Consider the following 23,337-nt stretch of genomic DNA (forward strand, 5'->3'; position numbering starts at 1 on the left):
CAGTGCGCGAAATACTGACAGCTTGGTGTCCAACCGTTGTCCTAGCAATGGTCGGCCCAAAAAGCGGAAGTAACGTCCCGGTTGCCATAGGGACGGCCGATACGCCAGGAACAGAAGGGAGAGAGTCGCGTTGGTGCCCGTGGACGCCGCGGCTCGTAACAAAATACACTGTGAGTGTATGTGTATATATAGACATATATATATATATACATATATATATAATCTCCACTTTGACTACTGTGTGTATATGAGTGTGTGTGTATCATTAAAGTAATTTCATCGTTTTCCAATAAGCATTGTCTAAGCGATTTGTGTGGTTCCAAAGCACAAGCAATTTATTTAGCAAAAGTTTAGCAGTTCAATAAAGTACAGCCGATATTAATATATCATACATACATATGCTGCGCCCGCTGCGCTCCGCTGGTACCAGCTACAGTCCTTCAGTCCAGAAGACTGTGGTCAGAGAGACTGTTTAACTGGTTCCAGGGAGCTGTATATAAACACTTAGTGATACAGTGAAAACAGTACAGATGAGTTGGCTTGCTTCCATAGGTTCAAGCTTCAGGAGGGTCCAGTGCAATGCAGGTCATTGGCCAGTTCAAACAACCCCCTCCAAGGGTGGGGGTCAACATTCCAAGGGTGGGGGTCTGATATGCATACTTAGTTTTCCCGCCAAGAACTGGTACAAACTTGTCTATTAGCATTACACTGACAATATCATTTTAATCATTTATTCCCTATCATCGATAACTAGCGCACGCAATGTGTGATCCTTTCAGCGAATGAACAGGAAAACTGCGGATATATATATATATATATATATATATATATATATATATATATATATATTTATATTTATTTAAGGCAGGGTGTCCTAAACTACCGGAACCCATGGACTATTCCGTGGCACATATTGGGCCTGCTTTCCCAAGCTGTTTTACCATGAGTCCCACGTCAGGAAGTCCTTGTTTGTTCCGGGTGACGGTGCTAATCAACCAAAACCTTGTCCTGGCCTTGGTTGACTCAGGGAGTGAACTTTCATTGGTTTCCAGCTCTGCCTTACCCGAAACCATAACTTCTCGGTTGCCCAAGGTGAAGGTTATTTGCGTACAAGGGATAACAGAGGAGTTTGAAAGAACACTACTACCAGTCACATTTTAGGGCGAGACTTCCCCCTGTTTAATGAGGTCCTCGGTGAATCGGATTCGGCAGGACATGCCGGCAAATGAAGCAACGGTCGGAAGCCCGGTCTTAAAGGAACTGCCTAAGAATCCACAACATCTGAACATCGATCTTTGGGAACCACCAACTCGGAATGCCATCCTGGGAGTCACAGCAGGAGCTCTACAAATGCATTCACCTGCGGGGAAACATGGACAGTCCAAACTAGCATTGGCTGGTGATATCGCGGATAAGCCCACCCCGCCTGTCAGTGGGGTTACGGACTGGTCCGCAATACCAATTTTGTTTCCTCTGCAGGACTTTGCTCGAGGCCAACTTAATGTTGCCACCTTAGAACATGCCTTTAAAAGTGTGACTGAGGTAAATGGGGTAGCGAAAGCCGCCCAGCCTGCAGAAGGTATACCATATTTTATTGTCAAAAATAATTTCCTGCATAGAGTTGCTATTGTACAGGGTGAAAAGTAGAACAATTAATGGTTCCTCAGGTCCATGTACCCCTAGTGTTGAAAGCAGCGCACAAACATGTCTGTGGGGGACACATAGGGGAGGATAAAACACGGGAACGAGTTCTGCTTAGGTTTCACTGGCCCGGTGTACACATGGCAGTGAAAAAGTATTGCCGGTCCTGTCCCATTTGTCAGAGAACCTGTCCCAAACCCATGTACAGGACACCCCTCATTCCAATTTCAATAGTACAAGTTCCTTTTGAACGGATAGCCATGGACCTTGTGGGGCCACTGGAAAAATTAGCACGTGGGCACCATATATACTAGTGGTGCTTAACTATGCAACCAGGAATCCAGAGGCAATTCCCCTACGAAACATAAAGTCCAGCACCATAGCTAGAGAACTTGTATTGATGTTTACACGCTTGGGAATACCCAAAGAAATTCTCACAGACCAGGGTACATTCATGTCCAAACTGATGAAGGACATGTGCCAGTTGCTAGGGATTATGGCGCTTCACACCTCCGTGTACCATCCACAAACAGATGGCTTCGTGGAACGCTTTAACTGCACATTACAGCACATGCTCAGGAAAGCAGTGGCTCAAGAGAAAAAAGATTGGGACACTCTTATTCCCTATTTGATGTTTGCCATCCTTGAGGTAGTTCAAGCTTCAACGGGGTTTAGTCCCTTCGAGTTATTGTTTGGGAGACAGCCCAAGGGTATCTTGGATATGTTAAAGGAGGGGTTGGAGCAGCAAGGTCCCAGGGAGCCAAATCTGGTACAGTTTGTGTCCCAAATGTATGAGAGGCTAGGAAAGATAGGGCCCATTGTGAAGCAACATGTAAAAGAGGCTCAGGAACGACAGAAGAAAAGTTATGACAAAAGTGCTGTTGTTCGATCTTTCAAGCATGGGGATAAGGTTCTAGTCCTGGTTCCTACCCAGGAAAGCAAACTTTTCGCCCATTGGCAGGGTCCATATGAAGTTCTAGAGGCTGTTGATCCTGTCAATTACAGGTTCCACCAGTTAGGTAGGAGAAGGGAGGAGTAAATATATCATGCTAACCTCCTTAAACCTTGGCATGATGAGGAAACCTATCCTCAGGTAGTGAGTACTGCCATTGAGAAGCCTGAAGTGCTCATAGAGCCAGCTTTGTCTATCCAGTAGAGACAACAGACTGAAGAAATGATTTGCCGTAACAGGGATGTCTTCTCTTCCATTTATGGGTGCAGTACCTTAATCGAACACAACATTGTCACTCTGCAGTAGTCATTGTAAAACAGAAGCTGTATGTATATATATATATATATATATATATATGAAAACAGGGATACTCTGCACTCTCCAAGCACATAATCAATGCTATATCAAGTACTGTTCTATATTAAAAACAGGGAATGTTAGTTCCACTGCAATATATGTTTAAGCTGACCAACTCACGCCAAAGTCTTCCCATTCTGGTCAGTCCTAACATGATCAAATGCTATGCTATTTTATCTGGGCTTAAGGCTTACCTGCACACAGCTTTTAAAGGCAAGTCTTTCCCTAGCACTAGCAGCCATGGGAGACCTGGGACTCACCTGACACAAGTAGGAATTAATTAATGTAAAGAATGGGGTGCAAGAGTCATGGGACTTACATTGTATAAACAAAAACAGACATAGGTCCTCTGCACTCACCATGTACAGACTGGGGTGCAAGAGGGAGTTGCCCACATTGTATAGACAAGAAAACAGGGATACTCTGCACTCTCCAAACACATAATCAATGCTATATCAAGTACTGTTCTATATTAAAAACAGGGAATGTTAGTTCCACATATTGCAATATATGTTTAAGCTGACCAACTCACGCCAAAGTCTTCCCATCCTGGTCAGTCCTAACATGATTAAATGCTATGCTATTTTATCTGGGCTTAAGGCTTACCTGCACACAGCTTTTAAAGGCAAGTCTTTCCCTAGCACTAGCAGCCATGGGAGACTCTTGCACCCCAGTCTGTACATGGTGAGTGCAGAGGACCTATGTCTGTTTTTGTGTATATATATATATATATATATATATATATATATATATATATATATATCTGCTGCGTGCAACTCTCTATATGCATACGCTCTTTTTGTGGTGATGCATAGTGTAAATTTTTGTAATTTATGCCACTGAAATGGGCGTTTGTCCATCAGGCTTTATGTGTTTTTACTCCAGACTTAGAAATTGATTTTGAGGACTTCATTAATGTCCCTTTATTCTCCTATATATTTTTTATGCTATATGTTATTTTTATTTTATCTTTTTCTATTTTATATTCTTCTGTTAAGGCAACAATAAACAATTTTTATAGTGCATTTAATATTTGTTTTTCACCTTCGGACTCCAGGCTACCATATCTATGGATCGTTTCATTTCCCAGGTTAGGTAGAGACAGGTAACAAATCAAACAAATTAAACAGCAAACTGCAACATGCAATATTTAGTTTCCAATTTAACAGCCGGGTCTGTTGGAGGTAACTGCAACTTTAAAAGGAAATCCAAACTATTATTACTTAACAAACATCTTATACGTATTATATTTGTTTCTTCCCTGGCCAGGCTTTGATGGTGCACATAAATATAAATGAAAACTGCTTGCAAGCTTTTTAAATCCTGAACTGGAAACACTGTATAACCTGCCAGTCCTGAGCACTACTTCCACTTGTCACCATTAATATGCTGTTAGATATGATGAGACACAGTTTTACTGATGTATTGTAGGGGCAGCCAGAGTGGGCATTCTTATTAGGTGTAGCTGCTGATTTTTAGCTGGACTTGAGATAAACAACTGACTGACTCTTGTTAAGATGTATTATCTTAAAATATTTCGCTGAATACTAAAACAAAATGGCTAACTCTGCAGGTCACTAATGTTGGATTGTCTCTAACTCCTCTGCCTTATAGTTTTTATTCTAATATCAATATTCTGCAGTTTCTGTCACTGTTCTCTGACAACCACCTTTCTGGGTAGGATAATTAAGTCTATATAAGTTTAACTGTGTAAAAGTTGTCTTCTCTTACTGTATCCTTATGACTCCTGGTTACAGGGAATATTCAGTCCTGCCTGACTGCTTTAGACTGTGCACCCAGTCCTGTAGAACGCTCCTCAGGTTTCTCCTTAGCATACAGTCTCCATTACCTGGCTTCCGGCTCCTTTTCTCTTTTTGGCAGTCAGCTGCTGTCACCATGGCAATGGTGATGTTTTCTTACTCGGGTGGCTCTCACAGTCCTTTCTTCCTCTCTCAGCAGCTTACATGGTTACATCCCCCAAACACAGTTGTCCATGTATTTTTAGTTATAGGGTTCCTCATGTTACTTAAGTGATACCCCCATTCCAGATATATATAGTCCTTTTGTAGGGAGTCACCAGTCCTGAGTGGGGTATCACACTAGCTCATGATTATCCTATAAACTGTCTGTCTGCAGCTGGCGACTAGTCTGTCTTGGGTGTTCCATTCTTCTATGGCTTGTTATATGGCTGGATGTTAAAAAAACAAACTGGGCCAAGTGTGTTGACACCAAGTCAGCAGAAATTCATTTTTGGAACTTGTGATTATTACAAATGATTATTTAAGTATATGTTTACACTGTTGTATACTGTTGATTCATTATAACTGTAAATGCAATATTTATTAACTTTATTTCTTAGGCCATAATGGTGCAGTCAATGGCTTTGGCTGGAGTTATGACAGAAATTGGTTGGTTTCTACCGCTGATGACAAAACAATGAGGATTTGGAATGTGAAGAATGCAGACTGTGCACTGGTTCTGGTAATAACTATAACTTTTTCACTTTCAGTATATTAATAGAAATAAACATTAGATGTTAAAAAGATAGCCCCCTGTAAGTCACACACTGTATTGTGATGAGGGTTTAATGTTAACTAAATAATGTAGTAAGAGCCTTCTTAAAACAAAAGGTAGATCACTCCTTATTTGTCCCTTTGGTCAACTAAGCATCCAGACCCACTGTCCTTATATCTTGAATTCAGCTAGAGATGCAGAGCCATTAATCTAACTTGAATTCAGCTGTCTTGGTCATTTTTAGCACTCATCGGTGCATCAGTGAATTCTGCCTTTTAGAGTCATGGTTCTGGACATATAGTTGGTCCATGTGTGACAGGCAAGGAGGGATTTCTATATTACTCAGAATTCCTAAAAGGAGGTTTAATATTTCATTACTTGGTTCTGTGGGATAATTCTAGTTTGCTATAAACGATTATTACTAACGTTTATTTATATAGCGCTTGCATAACCTGTAGTGCTTTACAGTTGGGAACAAGCACAGTAATTAAACAAGACTGAGTATTAACAGACAGACTAAGCTGTAAGAAGGCCCTATTTGAAAGCTTATAATCTATAGGGAAGTAGGAGTTTGATACATGAAGTTAAGTGTCACTTGTCTATTGGAAGGAGTCTTTTTGTGCGAGGGATGGCATTCCACAGAGTAGGTTCAGCCAGAAGAAAAAGTCCTGTAATTGGGAATGAGAGCAGGTAATGTGTGTGGATGAGAGGCGCAAATCTTGGGCAAAGAGGATGGGTCAAGCTGGGAGATATTTTGAGACAAAGGAAGAGATATATATATTGGTGCAGTTCTGTTAATGGTTTTGTATATAAATCACATGCATAGCTCAGTTTCCATTCTAGATGTTATTCTAGATATTTTATATTTGATTCAGTGAAGTACAGGTAACCAATGTAGTGGTTGAGCAGCAGTAGAAGAACGTTTTGCAAACAAAATTAGTTTAGCCGCTGCAATCAAAGTAGAATGTAGTGGTGGTTAAGGAGGGAATTGAATAGTCAATGTGGGAGATTGTGAGTGCATGTACTAAGGTTTCTGTAGCAGATGTGAGATATGCGTCTATTCTGGGTATATTTCTTAGATCTATTTAACTGTATTTGGATACAGAATGGATGTGGGAACAAAGGACAGTTCTAAGTTAATAGTATGACACCTAGGCAGCAAGCTTAATGGATAGGGTTTATTTTTGTGTTGTCCATATATATATAGATATATCAGGTAAGCAGTGTCTGTTGACTTGTAGAAATATTATTTTTATTTTTATTGAAAGATTCAGGTTATGGTGATGGAAGGATAACATAGATAAAAAGGCAGAGAGACATTCCCAGCTATTAGAATACCTCTTGTTATAGAAGGCTCTAGTTCAGTTATTTATAGTGGAGGGTGCTATGTCCAATGCAAAATTCATCTAATTGCAAGGTACTGTGTTACCCAAGATGTTGGTATCTAAATATCATCATAAATAAAACTGTAGTATTATAATGTTACCGGGAACCTGGAAAAACTGTTGCAATGCCCAATATCTTCAAGTCTTTGAATGTGCTGATCTTCAAACAATATACGGGAAGCCATTGGTTTGTTGTTCAGTTGTCAATTTGGTTTTGCTTATAAAATTCCATGATTTGAAAATGTGACCGTATGCAGTACAGTATAAAATATTACAGTGATCTGCCTTTATGCAGCCTATAATTATAATTATCTCCATAGTTCCTATGCCATTTAATGCAATATCATACCTATTCCTCCACTTATAGCAGACACTGATGTTTGTGGACAGAAGTGTTTATAAGATAAGAAGGGAAAATCCTTATTAATCTTCTCTGCTTTTTTTTTAGGGGAAGGAAGTGTTCTCTAATCGTGTTTGTTTCCCTCAGTTTTATTACATGGATAAATTTATTTTGTTGTCATCTGGAGCAGAGATTCAGGTTATGAAATATTATCTGGATGGATGTAAGGATGAAATAAAAAGGTATTTAAGCTGTAATATGGTGCATAATTCCTATATTCCTTTTCTATGCCTAGGATCAGGTGTCCAAAAGAAATTATCCTCTTTGCATAGATTATTTAAAACAGTGCTATCCAAAAATGAGTAACTTTGAACCTTGACAAAACCATGTTGTATTGGGGGGGGGGGTAAATTTAAAATGTGCGGACAGATTTATAATTGGGGTAGGGCATTTCCTAGATCAACTTTTAATGTCAGTGTAAAAAATAAAGCTATCAAGTATGTGCGTCCTATATGAAAAACAGCCAGTATCTTCCTTATGTGCAAAATAATAAACTTATTTGCACCCTGTGCATTGCAACATGGTTTTGCCAAGATTCAAAGTTACTCATTTTTTTGCTTAATGAATCAGGCCCATTATGTTGAAAACTCAACAAATGCACAAAATAAAAACAGTATAAATCGCATGAACGGCACAATTCACATATTGAATCTACTAGGCAGTTTTTCTTACATATAGAAAATGCAGTAGTTTAAATGACAGAATAAGGTACTGTGCATATATTGTTACATATGAGTTGGTTAGCAACTATTTAAAAGCTAATTCCTTTTTTTAATCTTGTCTTATTTGTGAAATAGCTTCACTGGTGCTTATGGAGTCAGCATGGTTCATATGCAAAAAATCTGTTTGTTTTAATAATCCAGATATCATTATATTGCATTTATTTAACACAGCACATATACTTTGTATTAATTAAGCTTAACACATTAGAAACCATTTCACCTTTGCTCAAACATGTATATATTATTTCAAACCAGAATAAACTGAGAACTCGGTTATTGTTTTTCTAACCCAATTATATATGACTTTCTTTTATCTGACTTTTTTCTGTCATTGGAAATGTTTGTAAAAAACAAACACTCAAACAAACAAAATAAATAAAACAGAATCCAGCTACCGGATTAACAAAGTTGTGTAGAAATGTTTCACTGTTCTTGAAACTTCAAGGAAGCATGGTTGAGAATTTGCGACAGTGAGTTGAACTGGCAGGTAAGCTTATAGTGTGCAGGTGCATAGAAGTGTATAGCAGAGAATACATTATACGTTTTCCCCATTTAGATCCTCCATGAGTGGGGATAACTATCAAAAATTAATACATTTTTTCAATATTAATACATGAGATATTCTTTATCAACATGCCAAAATAGTCCTGGAACAGAAAATCAATATACTCTAAAATAAAACAATAAAACCAACATATTAACTTTTTTTTAATGTTACAACTATTGGTTTATTGATTTTGTTCATTTTAGCATTTTGAGTGTAATCAAGTTTTTTGTTATTCATCTTATTGGTAATCTATCTAAAACTCTGGGCCCACTAAACTGTAAATTAAATAGTATACTCAGTAAACTCATTAAATTCCTTTTAAGGATTATGCCATATTGTACAGTTTTCATTCATTCAATTGCCTTTTTCTTTAACGGTCAAAATTATTGCTTTGTGGTTTTCGATTGATATAGCAAAACAAAAAAATCCAACACAAATATTTAGCAAATCCCAAAATTCTGGATCAAAATACTCCCTCTTTGGGTTTGGGTTATCAAAATTTGCTTACCTACATTTTTTTCTGGTTGCAACTTGAACATTTTATTGGCAGAGCAATCGGAATAGACTCTAAGCCCAGAACATTTTTTAGTGTGCCGAATATGTTCTTTTCCGTGCACGCATATGGAAAGACATGATTTCACGGCGATTATTAACACAAATAATCGTTTGTGGTTTATTTTGTCTGTGAATGCAGAAATTTATAATGATACTAAAATTGATGTATACCGTAAACTAAAAAGGAACACTGCAGAAGAATTTATTTCTGTGATCAATTTTCCTTATTGTTCATGGTTGAATAAGTTATACTGACATCTTCTGCCTTTAGAACAGTGATGAACTCTTCAGGAATTCAGCAAGTGTCATGTGAATATATGATCTTGATGGCGGCCTAAGTGCCAAAAGTTATTTTATATTGATCACTAATATGGTCTTTGGTGTCTTCCTGCAAGTTAGCAATAACACTGTTACCTTTAAATAAAATTGTAGCATGTCATATCTAAAAGTCCTAGTAGTATGTATTTAATTTCCCTTTATTTAACCTTAACTTTATTTACCGTACAAATACTGTTGAATGTTTTATTAAACTAGCTGCTGAATTGAGCTCCTCGTTGAGTCTCTTATAATAATGTCCTGAGCTTAAATGCTCAAGAAAGGCTCTTTTTGCTCCATCTTGAATAAGGTTTCCATCCAAACACATTTTACATGTTTTTAGTGTTATATTCCCCTTTGCTAAGTATAGAGCAGGTGTCCAATGATCGGGAAGTATAAACCCACCACCGAATCTGGAACCTATCGGATGGGTAATTTTCATACTATAAGTGATTTCCAGAGATTTGAAGTTTATGATCAAGACCAATAAATCTAAGCTTTTCAAGACTTTCTTCTCTGCAGTATATAACATACAGTGTGGTTGATTCATGTTTGGACATACACCCATTTACATAACGTATCTTGTTTGATTTCGCACTGCAAATGCCCAGAAACCAAGCCTACGTAATTACACAGAATTCATATCCACACTCATCTAACACTCACGCCCAATTGCGATTAAGAGGTGTAACGGGAGTGGGAAGAAGCAGACTAACGTAGGCCATGTACAGTAAGGGCAGATGTAAATGCCAGAAGATAGTGTTGACGGACACAGCATAGTCTTTGTTTACTACTTTTTATGCATGCGTCTCAGTAGTTAGCACAGAACTTTTTTATGGAAGATTTATTTTCAACACGCACTGTACACAAATTAAAGAGTTATTTATTTATTTACTTGTTTATTTTAAATTAATAAATGAAATGTTAAATGATGAATGAATATTTAAAAACATTAGAATTAAACTTTGTTTTTTAGTTGGTTTGGTGTTATATTATCATAAATTTAAATAACAACTGGTAACAATATATGTTACATGTGTTCTCATGTGAATTCATTGTTAATACACATGTAGTAAACAGTGCAATTGCTCCTAAAAAATACTTCAATATGTGTGTGTGTCTACGCTTATTGAAAGTACGTACTGTTTATGCAGTGTAGATTTCCATCCCTATTCGAGTCAAAACGTATTTTAAGATATGTTTGGATTTGAGTATAGACGGAACTACACAAAAGTTGCATACTGTTTTTAAATACAGAAATTACGCCCAATTTGTGTTCCAACTAGGGCTTGTATGTGGATCTGCTAAGAGGATGTTTCTACAATGTTCTTTAAAGCACTCCTTCAGTTTTGATTTTGTGTGCCCCTGATTCTGTACACCACAAATATGATCTCGCAAATGTATTATGTCATATTAAATCTTTAATGTCTAACATGATATTCAAATGTTTGAACTTGATAGGCTACACTAGAACAAGTAACACCAATATGTGCTTTTTTGCTGAAAAAAATATTTTGCCCATCATTATCCTATTTAATTTTGTTAAATGCATTGTTTCTTGTTATAGTATCAGTATAAAGCACAGACCAAAATTAGTGTTATGCGAAGAGTAATTTTATAAAGAGAGTGTATACTGATTTAATATGCTTTGATACACATTTGTTAATGGGAAAAACGTATAATGTAAGGTATGCTAAATATATTCTATGCTAGAAGAGAATACAGGTGATAAGTAAATGTGGCATTATAAAAGGTGGCATAAAGAGGAAGTAATCAGTGGTCTAGCAATTACTTGCTTGCGAAGAAGCAAGAGCAACAGATTCCAATTCTTCCACAAAAGCGATTTAATAGGAAAATGAGCTATATTATATGTAGTATCATGTTCATAAGTGGTAACGTGTTAATATATCTTTTAAGTTATTATTAGCTGTTGGAAGATAGGAAATATATTGCTCTCTGGAACCATTTGTCCTAACATCTTTACATTATCTGACTTTCAGACCGCCTTTACAACAGGGGATTTTTTTTGTTCCTAACTAATAGCTTAGGAAAGGAATTGTATTTCAGTTATATAGCAGAATAGCAGGCATGGCTGGATTGGGAAATTAGTGGCTGTGAAATATAATGAAAGTGGGCTACTGTTGTATTCAGGACTTGTCAGTAAGTGGGACCAAGTTGATAGGAGGGGAAGCAAAACATTTGTTAGCATGCTGCAGCAGTAGTAGTATCGCATAAAACAGTGCTAGGCCACCTTCCAACCTCTTCTCCTTCAAACACACTGGCAATGCTGTGCGCCCCACTGTTAGATGAACATAACCACACACTTCAGTAAAGCAGCGTGAGAGGGACATACTTCCTGACTGAAAGTCCTGATTAAGTGGGACAGTTGGCAGAGAGTCTCTCTACTACTTGTTCTTGTAGCTTTCACTACCTGCCTTATATCCTGGAATGTTGGGGTCCTGTTTGGAAAAGGGATAGGTATATGAAATATGGAAATCCAAATGACGAGCAAGCTCTCTAGACCTTTCTTTCCCCCTTAACAACCCTGACATTAAATCAGTAGCACCCACATTTGATTAGGCCCCCCTCTGCAACCAGCCTTATATTTTATTAATCGCATTTACCCCTCCTTCTCTCCCAACTCGGATTCAATTAATTGTCAACACCTCCAACCCGCCAGTACCAACCACGTTATATTTTCCCCATTCCACCTCCATTCTTCCTTCTGGTGCTGTAGGAGGCAGACTTTGTTTGCCTCCCTTGTTGCCTGCAACTGTGTATGTGTCTAATGTGTCACTTGCTGCTAGTGGGTGGTGGGAGAAGGATAGAAGGGGAAGGCTGCACACATAGAGGGGAAGGAAGGGGAGGAAGTAACAGATCAGGTTTAGCCGTGGCCATATACAATAATGTGGTTGGTCCTGGATAGAATCTAGCCACCAACAAGTATACCAGTGCCTGCCATGAAAAGCCGAGGCTGCACAGACCAGCCCCAGATCTGATAACCCCATAACTCATTTTTTTTTTTTTTTTTAAATAAAATGACCAAAACAAGTTTAAAAAGATGACTATAGCCTATCCTGAAAACTTAATGTGATGTACCGTATTTGCCGGCGTATAAGATGACTGGGCATATAAGACGACCCCCAACATTTCCACTCAAAATATAGAGTTTGATATATACTCGCCGTATAAGACTACCCCCTGGAACAGACCAGGGGGAACAGATAAAAAATTAAAATATAAAATTGCACTAAAGGATATACATGTAATCCTGACATATATATGTTAGTGTGGGTAGTACTCTGATTAATCTTAATTGTTGGAAAGATCTGGCTCAACAACCGCTGATGGACCAGAGGTGACAAGGTGTTCTAAATTATCACAGTAAATGCATAAATAAATTCCCTTCTTACAAAAACAGACAGAAAAAATGCTGGGCGCTCATTGACTTCTATTATAATGTATTTGAGTAAATAATGTGGTCTATCACCAATATTGGAGATATATTAATAGGCAGTGACCAGTATACGGATTAATAAAAATTTATTACAACGAATCAAACATTATAAAAACCATAAAGAGTAACAGACCTAGGTCTATCTTAAAAAGGGATTAATAACATAATAACATAAAAATGACATACAAAAATACATCAGTATATCTGTTTTGGTAACAATCTTATGTTCAACAACAGAGAATTATTATAAAAAATGGCAGGGATCTCCTAAAGAGAGGATTTGAATCTCCAGCCAAAAGGTACATATGCACAGTGACTTGTCCTTGTCAGGGAGATCATGTGTTCCAAATTTGCATGTGTTTGCAGAGGATATTATACCGCAGTGTTTAATGGAAGACGGAGCCCGTCATTGTTGGTCAGTCAATAATATATACAGAATCCGGTAAGTGAGGAAGTAACCACGAGGTAATAATAAAGTTGTTGATACTTGCTGTTAGTCCTCCGGATTGATGCAGCCACGCGGCCTTTAGGGGTGAGTCTGCCGGCGTCTGTGTGGAGCTGACAGCTGACTAGAAGTGACGTGCATCCAGCATATAGGTTCAAAGTTCTCGTCAGTCTTGTTGGTTGGTTGTGGAGTAAAATGGGCGTACCCCAACGCGCTTTCTCAAGAGTCTGTTACTCTTTATGGTTTTTATAATGTTTGATTCGTTGTAATACATTTTTATTAATCCGTATACTGGTCACTGCCGATCAATATATCTCCACTATTGGTGATAGACCACATTATTTACTCAAATACATAAGGATAGAAGTCAATGAGCGCCCAGCATTTTTTCTGCCAATAGATTAGTGTAAGGTGCACCCGGCGTATAAGACGACCCCCCAACTAGGAGGCATGTTTTTTAGGGCAAAAAAGTCATTTTATACGCCGGCAAATACGGTATATGGCTAATCTGCCCCTGATAACAGGTATGTCCACAGCAGTCAAGTACAGGTTGGTAAATTAAATATAATTGGGACCATTACACATTTCAGACAGGAACTAAAAGACCTCTTTCCAGTTTACTTATTTATTACTTATTTTCAAATTAAATAATATGTGTAAATAAAATCTTTTTGAGCCATGTTGCAGCTGTAAATAGGATGTTTTTGCCTATGATGTTGTATCCATTCTGAGCCATACCGTATATACTGTCCCTCCAACTCTTCAACAAATCCTATGCTGCAGTGTCAATATTTATATAGAACAATAAGAAGCCCAGATTAGCAAGAAAAGCTATGTACCTTCCCAAATTAGAAAGCAGAGAGTGGCAGGCCCAAACTTACAGAAAAAAATATGAAATCCAACTAGAAATAGGAAATCCAATTTCTAATCCAGCTAAAGGAATGGTTTTCTCAACTTCCAAAACCCCACTCACCAAAGCTTGGATAGGGTTAGGAAAGACCATAAATTACATCTCTATGGAAGACCTAGTTTGAATCCCTAAAACTATTAGACCTATTAACAATGACACAATGCTATATACTAATGATTCTTTGTGCATGTGGGATAAAATGATAGCTCTTACTAAAGAATTAATCACTTCGTGTAGCCTATAATTAACTTGGTTTTGGCCAAACTAATTCCAAATTTGAACCTAACCTATTGGTATGATAAAAGAATGAAAATAATAATATTATGTCCTTACTGCCAAGCTAAATAACAAATTTCAGTAGGAGACTTTTATAAATACCTTCAAACGAGGCACTGGTTCTCCATTAAAACTTCCCCCATCCTACTTGCTTTCTAAAATGCTATACAATCTTGCATGTAGAAAGGTTTTTGTTGCAATGTTAATACAGAATTGTATGTATAGAACAATTTGTTTGTGCCCCTAATGAAAAAAAAAATAAGAGCAAAAAAAATAAGAGCATTGTTTCAGATATTGTTTTAAATTGTTTGTGTAAGAATTTCTATCACTGAGTATTACATTCTTGTGTAGATGTTACTGTCATTTTATTATTCATCATGATGTTTATAACTAAAAGCTATCCAAGAAAGCAAAATTCCAGTAATCAAAAATGACCCGGCATTTTGTCATTAAAATAATTTTAAAAAATGTTTAGGGGCCACTTTGTGAATTTGTCTTTAGCATATATTAATGAAGATTGGTGCATCGACATGGAGCATGACCATTGATGTTAGAAATTTGTTATTTGAGGATTTTGTTCTATATCAGTACTACTTTATCCACTGTCAAAAAGTTGTTGGAGGTGGCTTCATCTATTTATTTTATTCTTATGGGGTATGCTTTTATAGCAAAGCTGCAGTTAAAAATCTGGGATTAAACAGTGCTCTTTATCCACACTGGGGCTGATGCAGAGTAGGGCGTACACCAGTTTGCATAGCATATATTGTGTTAAATCGTTGTGCATATGCCCAGCAAGTGGGCACATGCATATACTCCTATGCATTTTTTCATGATTCTTGCACCACCTGTAGAGGTGTGACAAGGAAGGGACATGCAAACACAGGCCGAGTACACTTAATGCGTGTTGACGCAAATGCGGGTCATGGAGACCTGCAGAAATATGCATATATATGCCTGTTAGGAGGCGTATGTTTTGCACCTGCCATAGGGTAGACATACACGCTGATAATGATGACAGATGACTGTAAACCAAAAGCATATGCTGCTGATGCAGAGGCAGTGGCTGGGTGAGGGCAGTTGTAATACTTTGTAATAATATTGAAAAATGTTGGAGGTTATTGCCCACATCTGCCAGGTCTGGTTAGATTGGTGGTGAGTGGTCTAGCACACACTATAGTGTTATAGTGCCTTTGCTAATAGGAGAAACAATGGTTTGTTATATTATAATAGGACTCTATTGGGCTCCAAGAGCCAGGTGACAAGTAACAACAGTCAGGTGGCGCACCTGAGAAGTAGATGCTGGGGAGCACACTGACCATACTATACTAAATATTTTATAATGTTTTATTATTTTAAATAATGTTTTTAATTTTAGGTATAAACAGAAAAGCATATGTAAACCAGTACAAAAGTTTCACATGGACTCTGCAGTGGAGATTACCGGACTGTCGGCTGTGAATGACTTTTATTCCTGTATCCATTTTTTTACATAGAAACTGAAAAAATACATCAAATATTTATTAATGCTTTATTGATGAATACAAATTCCAAGTATTTTTTGATAGAATCACACAGAATGAAGATTCTTCAGCAGCACTCTGATTACTACATTATCATCTCCTTTATATGTGTGCGCATGATTGTAGAGATTTACTCTGATCCCTTATAGATAAGTAAAGGAAAACATCACTGGATCTAAACAGGTACAATAATTATTTTTTTATTTGCCCCAAATGCTCAGGCAACTTTTTGATCCGCACAGGAACTTTATCAATATATAGTGACCATAGAATGAAGCCTGTATATAGAGTATAACCCCCATTAATAGCATCATTAGGTATAATCGGTGTGACATCATTTTCTCACCCTAATTATAAATAAAGAATCATTATATTAAAGGCATTCTATGTATACTTCATTTTAGTGTTCATTATGGCTTGATGAAGGTCCTGTAAAGACAGGTATGTTGCTTGTGCACAACGTGTAATTCACCTGACTTACCAGAATTCAAAGTCCTACAATAAAAATTGCCATGATGTTTTCAGGGAAGCGGCTGTGGTTTAAAGAAAAGGTCAGATGACACAATAAAAATAAACACAACAGGTTTTTTTTCTTCTAGAAAATGGAGATTACTGATACTTATATGAGTTAATATAATGCTGCATGTTTATAGTAATATATATAATTTTGAGAATACACAGTCATCCCAATCAGTTGCTTTTTTCTCCTGCTCTCACTTACTAAATCAGTCAGTTCACAGCATATGTAAACATTCTTGGCCATCACATGAATGCTGTAGTTTCTTCTAGAGTGTAGTTTATAATTGGAAATCATACATACTCATAATTTCTGAACCTGTTAAAATGAAGTCATGCAATGGAAATGCCCTTCCTCTTTTTTTGATTTATGTCTACTTGTGAATGATTGCATGTCAAGATGGTAGTGACTGCTGAGGTGCTATACTTTCCTCCCTCTGATGGGGGAAACTAGGCAGATTGGGTTTACTTTGCTGATTGTGGGCTGAATTCTCTTGCTAGAATGCCCGTTGCGGAATGAGATATTAAAATAAGGGGAGGAGATTGGGCATTTATTTGGCATTACCAGTTTAGTTGATGGCCGCATAGTCTTTTTACTCCTTGATTTTAACATAACTTTAGGTGCAGGTGATCAGGTGTCAGCCATTACTTTCAAAGTAATGGTGATCAAATTCTATTGTAATAAAAGCATTAAACTACACAAAGTGACCCACATAAAAAAAAATACTGTTTGATGCCCCTTTACTATCAGAACTTATTTAAAATATCTTCAGTAAACAATATTTAAGAGAAACATTAATATTAAGATAGCGTTCCAAAAGTCAGGACTTTGGGAATGGTAGACACTTCCAAAATGCATGTATGGAAACTGAGTATGCGAACAGTTTTCAAATAGGCATGTTTCATTTTATTTGCATATGTTCCTACCTGGGTAATGTTGAAATTCAGCTGTAAACATACAGGGCCTGATTCATGTTCGAACGTAAGTCCGTTTGTGTGCCATATCTTGTGTGAAATAGCTCTGCACATGCTCAGAAACAGACCTTGCGCCAATGCCAACAATTGCATACAATTCATGTCTGAACGCACTTACAACTGCCTACTACTTGAGAGGCGGAACAGGGGAGGGAAGGAGCATATAAACATAACCGTGTACAGTAAGGTCATGCTGACGCAGATGTGGCTGATTCAAGTCCTGTGCTTCTCATAAGTACACCTGGAGGTAAATGTATCCAGCTCCGATTTTGAAAATCCAGCGATTTTCTCGAGGGTGTTTCATCTCGCAGATGTATTAAAGTGAGATTTTTTCCTCCCACACTCCAAAAACATACTGGTAGGTTAATTGGCTGCTAACAAAATTGACCCTAGTCTGTGTGTGTGTTAGGAAATTTTGACTGTAAGCCCCAATGGGGCAGGGACTGATGTGAGTGAGTTCTCTGTACAGCGCTGCGGAATTAGTGGCGCTATATAAACAGGGGAGGGCTGGCAGATTTCAGCCCGGGGGACAATCACACAGCAGCGGCCCATCCTTAAAGGGTGGTTTTTGGTGCAATATATATTTATCTATATAAAAAGAGGCTATTGTAGTGTTGCCTAATCCATATATATATTTTTTGCCCAGGCCCAGAGCTGGATTAAGACTCTGGGGGGCCTGGGCACTTTAGACTGGGTAACCCCCTATGATGTAGCATGGTTATCATTTTAGACAAATACACAGGCAATACTGTGTGCACTACTGTTGGGTGCACACAGTTCTGCCTTCACAAGCAGTACACGGTGAAGCGGGACATACCTCCCAACTGTCCTAAGGGAAACAGTGACCCAAGTTTGGAACTGTCTCACCAGATTCAGGACAGTTGGCAGACTGTCCTGTTCTCTCCTACCTGTTCTTGTCACTGTCACCCCTTGCGGCTGCTGGTTACTTTAACTCAATTGCTGGTTGTCTGGATCCTGTAATATTGGAGGCCCTATTTAGAAAAAAAATGGGTACATAAAATTTAGAAAACTCCAACAAGTCCCAGTGTTAAATCAATAGCATCCAAGTTTTATAATTAGGCCTCCCTCCAGCCACAACAATTTAAAATAAAAATATTCATATTTGCTCAATAGATCTTTTTCCCTCCAACCAACCCTGACATTAGATAGCAAACACATTTAATATATAAACATATTTCCCTCACCTCAAACAGCCCCAGCATTATTTTAAATAGCATTTACGTCTAACAAATATAACCATTTCCCACAATAATCCCAGGTATTAAATAATTCATAATCACATTTAATAAATAGACCTCATTCTCCCCAAACAGCCCCACAATCAATTAATAGCTCACCACCCCAGCATTAACTTAAAGGTGCAATTACTCCATCTTAAATTCATAGGACCCACTATTAAATTAAATTGTCCCACCATCACCCCACAAATAAGATAGCACCCAATACTTAGCCCCCACCTGCACTCCTCAATTAAATTGATAGCCTACCTCCCACATTATATTAAGACCCCCTCCCTCACACACACTACATTCCTAGACTGGTCATTCCCACACACAATACATTCATATACTGCCGCCCCCACAAACACACAATACATACATATACTGGCGCCACAAACACACAATACATACATATACTGGCGCCACAAACACACAATACATACATATACTGCCGCCACAAACACACAATACATACATATAGTGCCGCCACAAACACACAATACATACATATACTGCCGCCACAAACACACAATACATACATATACTGGCCCCACAAACACGCAATACATACATATACTGGCCCCACAAACACACAATACATACATTCATATACTGCTGCCACAAACACACAATACATACATATACTGCCGCCACAAACACACAATACATACATATACTGGCCCCATAAACACACAATACATACATATACTGCCACCACAAACACACAATACATACATATACTGGCCCCACAAACACACAATACATACATATACTGGCCCCACAAACACACAATACATACATATACTGCCGCCCCCCTCTCACACAGACATTAATTTAGCACACTGACATACACAATATAAATATAATACCCCCCTCCCTGGCACTTACCTGGCTCAATCCCACGCGCTGTCAGTTTCTTCAGTCATGGGACGGCACCCACACGAGATGCATCGCGCGAACATAGAAAGTGGGAGGGAGGGGGGACGGAGCGTTCGGATCCGCGGCCTATTGAAGTTGGCTGGTCCTGGGGGAGGGGCCAGCCACCTGGCGGCCCGAAACAATGTTTTTATGTCCGGCCCGGGGTACGTGTGCCCCCCTGCCCCCGGGCCAGCCTGCCCCTGTATATAAATAAATGGTGATGATGATGATGATATGCATGGCACTTACTTGCACAGAACATGTCTATGCAAGGAAGATTGACTGTATATACACATATTAAATGCATTAAACTTGGTAAAGTAAGCATTAAAAGCATCTTGATTAATGTATTTAATATGTAGAACATTTTAGAAAAATCCATATATGTATTAATGTTTATATTGTTAAGAGTTGTTAATTTATTTTAGATGTTTTTTTTTTATGTATTCTGATGTGACCTTTTAGTCTTACAGAACAGACTGCATATACTGCAGTCCGTTCTGTGAGACTACATATGGCAAGTAATGTTTAGGCAGAGCGTACATACACCCTTATTCAAATGGAAACGTATATTGAGATACATTTGGATTTGAATACAGTCGGAAATATTCTCAAATCCTGTGCTATTTTATAAAATGCAAGTTGCGTCCGGACATGTATCAGGTCCACAATGTAATTAGATAATAATTAGGTATATGTATGCTGACAGCTAACATGTTGGTAATCTGTATTAGTAATATATTGCTCTGGCACCGTGAATTTGCCACCTTCCACTCTCTACTGCAAACATCTCTTTAGGAAATGGAACAAAACAGAAAAAATTAGCTTTCATTCTTTTCCTACCTTGTGACAGCTGGAATTATAATTATCATTATTGAAACTGCTTAGGTTGGAGTTGTAATTTGATGGATTTATGTCCACATATGAGATTTAATATTTATGACTATTTTCATTAGTTTGAATCATGCTGTAAGTATATATGTTTTTTAAAAGTGAGTTAATTATGTACGTTAATTGAACCTGAACACGAGTCCTTTAGATATTGTGCTTGCGGCAGGAAGTAACCGTGCTGTAGAGGTTTTTGATCTGAATGTAGGCTGCAGCATAGCAGCAATTCCAGATGTCCACCCAAGAGCAGCTCACCAAATCTGCCAAAATAAGGTAACTACCTAAAGTTATAACTGTTCTTCAAATAAAGTTCATCATTCAAGCACTAAAATACAATTCTTTCTTTAGAAATGTGCTCACTTTTTTTTTTGAGTTTTGTTTATCCTTGACATACATTACAAATCTGCATTTTTCTTTGTTTATTAACGTATTGTGGGGTAAATAAATTATATCACTGGTTATTATGAATTGCAATCATGCCTTACACAGACAATTATGATAATCTGACGGTATTAGATTGTGCAGAAATGCCAATTATATATGTAGTCATAGCATAATTTCTTATGGAAGATTTTTTTTTTTTCATAATATTTTTTTTACAGATAAACAAACATTATTTACAGTGCAGGAACATAACTTTGACATATAGGGGCATATTCAATTGTCCGAAATGTCCTGCCGCGTAAAGACTACTACCGTTATTATGGTAGTAGTTAGCTGGATTTCACATTTATGCTTCTCAAAAAAGTTTGTATTCAGCACTAGTTGCATAAAGTACGGGTAAAATGTAAAAGTGTGGTTGGCTAATAGTGTAAAATGTCAATTTAAAGCAAAATACCAGATTTTTAAAAGAGGTTGTAATGTATTTGTAGGAATTTCACATTAGATCACACTTCAAAGTATTTAATTAAAACCCAAAACATGTAAATACTTTAAAGTGAAATTGCTCACTCACTCACTCGCTCAATCACTTTTCCAGGATAGACTAAGAAGACCTAACAGTGCTTTATCAATGTACACTTTATTTTTGAATGGATATAATGTTAAAGTTAATCACAGTGTGCTTCTGTGTACTTAGCTACTTACTTGATCTGTCTTCATTATGACTCAACGTCTATAATTTTAATGAAATATTATATACATTAGTCTTATGTCTGTTGTGAGTTCAAATTCTTGTTGGATTAGTATATTTTCAACAGTTCTAAGAAGATGTAAGCATACACTAAAGTACAATGTGATCTGGTAAAACACTTAGCTGTTTTGTGATGCTCACATATCGCTTACAACACGTGTGCAGTCATTCTGCTACTGGTGTTCCATTCTTTTGCTCAGTCAGCTGAGTTATTTTGGCCTAGGTAAGCACTGGATGCTGTCAAACCTGTGGACACATGAAATCTCTTGAGGCTTAAGTGGAGGCAGAAATTTACTGTGGTTTAGAAAGGAAACTCAAACTTGTTTTTCTTAAGTTAAAAAACTATTAATGCAACTTATAAATCATTTAGGTAAAGTAGAATGCATTACAGTTTAATATAACATTCTGACCTGAAAAATATTCCATGATTGCACATGAATGTACAGTATTTTGGGACTCTTAACACACATTACTTTAGTGTAATAAAATGGTTTGCAACAGAAGCTTATTTACCTGTAGTCATGAGTCCAAATTACCTAGCACCACTATTTCCTTTTTATATTCCTCGTTCACAACCAGTGTATTCAAAAGTACAAGCAAATAAATGTTAGTTAGCTTTGTTGCTATTTGATTGATATATGTTGTTTCATTGCGCACCACACTAGAAGTGTGTCTTGCAAAGTTACATATATTATCGAAGTAGACAAAAAAACAAAACCAGATAACATAAAGGGCCTGATTCCTTAAGGCACTCAAAACAAACAGATGTGTCTGTTGATGAATATGGGTCTAGGTACGCTTCGCTCTAACAGACAATACACTGCAGGATACGTCCAATACATGTGTGGAATATAAAGTATCAAAAGAACACACAGAAAAAGTATTTGATTATTGTCACCTGCCAATAATTTATTTCATTTTTAGTCATTACTAGTAATTTGCACTTACAGTAGACCTGTAGCTGGTGCAAGTGATACAACAGAGAAACACATACCTTTGAATCGGACTTTGCTGTGTGCGCTTGAGCTTAGCTACATTGTCTACATGCATGCACCCTTTCCTGTTCCTATTCCGCCCCTGAAGTCTGTAGTAAGCCTCCTTTGCACTCAAAGATGAATTGAATGTTGCTGCATTCTCTGGTGTATGTTCGTTTCTGTGCATGCGCAGAGCAGATTTTTATGTAAAATATGGCATGTATTCGCATTTATGTGCCTTAAGGATTCAGGCCCAAAAAGAGTGACTAAATGAATTATGCATTTATTCTTTCTATGATCTCCATCTAAATAATACACATTTTCTTGATTTGTGTAATTATTTATTTTTCCTTATCATTGTTTCAATTTCAGAATTTTCAAATATTGTTACTACATTTACTAGGTGTTAATATAACTTTACATTAACAGGATGTGAACATGGCCTAATCAATGCATTTTTAATCATCTGTTATGTAGATACATCTAAGATATATCCCGAATAACACGTTTAGTGCTACTTTATTGACATTGAACAATATCTTGCAGTATTTGTGTGGTTAGTTTTTTTCCCCCTCTCTTCTATGGCATACATTGCTACAAATGATTTTTTAGAATAATAATAATAATAATAATAACAATAATTAACATTAATAATTATAATATTGTGTTCGTTTTTGCTTTATTGCACTATTTGACA

At 37.3% G+C, this 23,337-nt stretch overlaps 1 protein-coding gene across 3 annotated transcripts in view; it reads left to right on the top strand.

The window, feature by feature from the left end:
* WDR27 (WD repeat domain 27) overlaps nucleotides 1-23,337 on the top strand; it is a 449,814-nt gene that overhangs the window by 117,227 nt on the left and 309,250 nt on the right. For all 3 annotated transcript variants that reach the window (XR_012689733.1, XM_075203518.1, XM_075203516.1), the window contains exons 18-21: nucleotides 5,310-5,431; nucleotides 7,298-7,431; nucleotides 15,852-15,949; nucleotides 20,686-20,807. Coding sequence is in view for 2 of the 3 variants with exons in the window: in XM_075203518.1 (XP_075059619.1) it covers nucleotides 5,310-5,431; nucleotides 7,298-7,431; nucleotides 15,852-15,949; nucleotides 20,686-20,807 (476 nt within the window). In the remaining variant the exon portion in view is untranslated. The remainder of the gene's footprint in view (nucleotides 1-5,309; nucleotides 5,432-7,297; nucleotides 7,432-15,851; nucleotides 15,950-20,685; nucleotides 20,808-23,337) is intronic.

Source organism: Mixophyes fleayi, chromosome 3 (assembly GCF_038048845.1).
Source record: "Mixophyes fleayi isolate aMixFle1 chromosome 3, aMixFle1.hap1, whole genome shotgun sequence".
NCBI lineage: Eukaryota > Metazoa > Chordata > Amphibia > Anura > Limnodynastidae > Mixophyes > Mixophyes fleayi.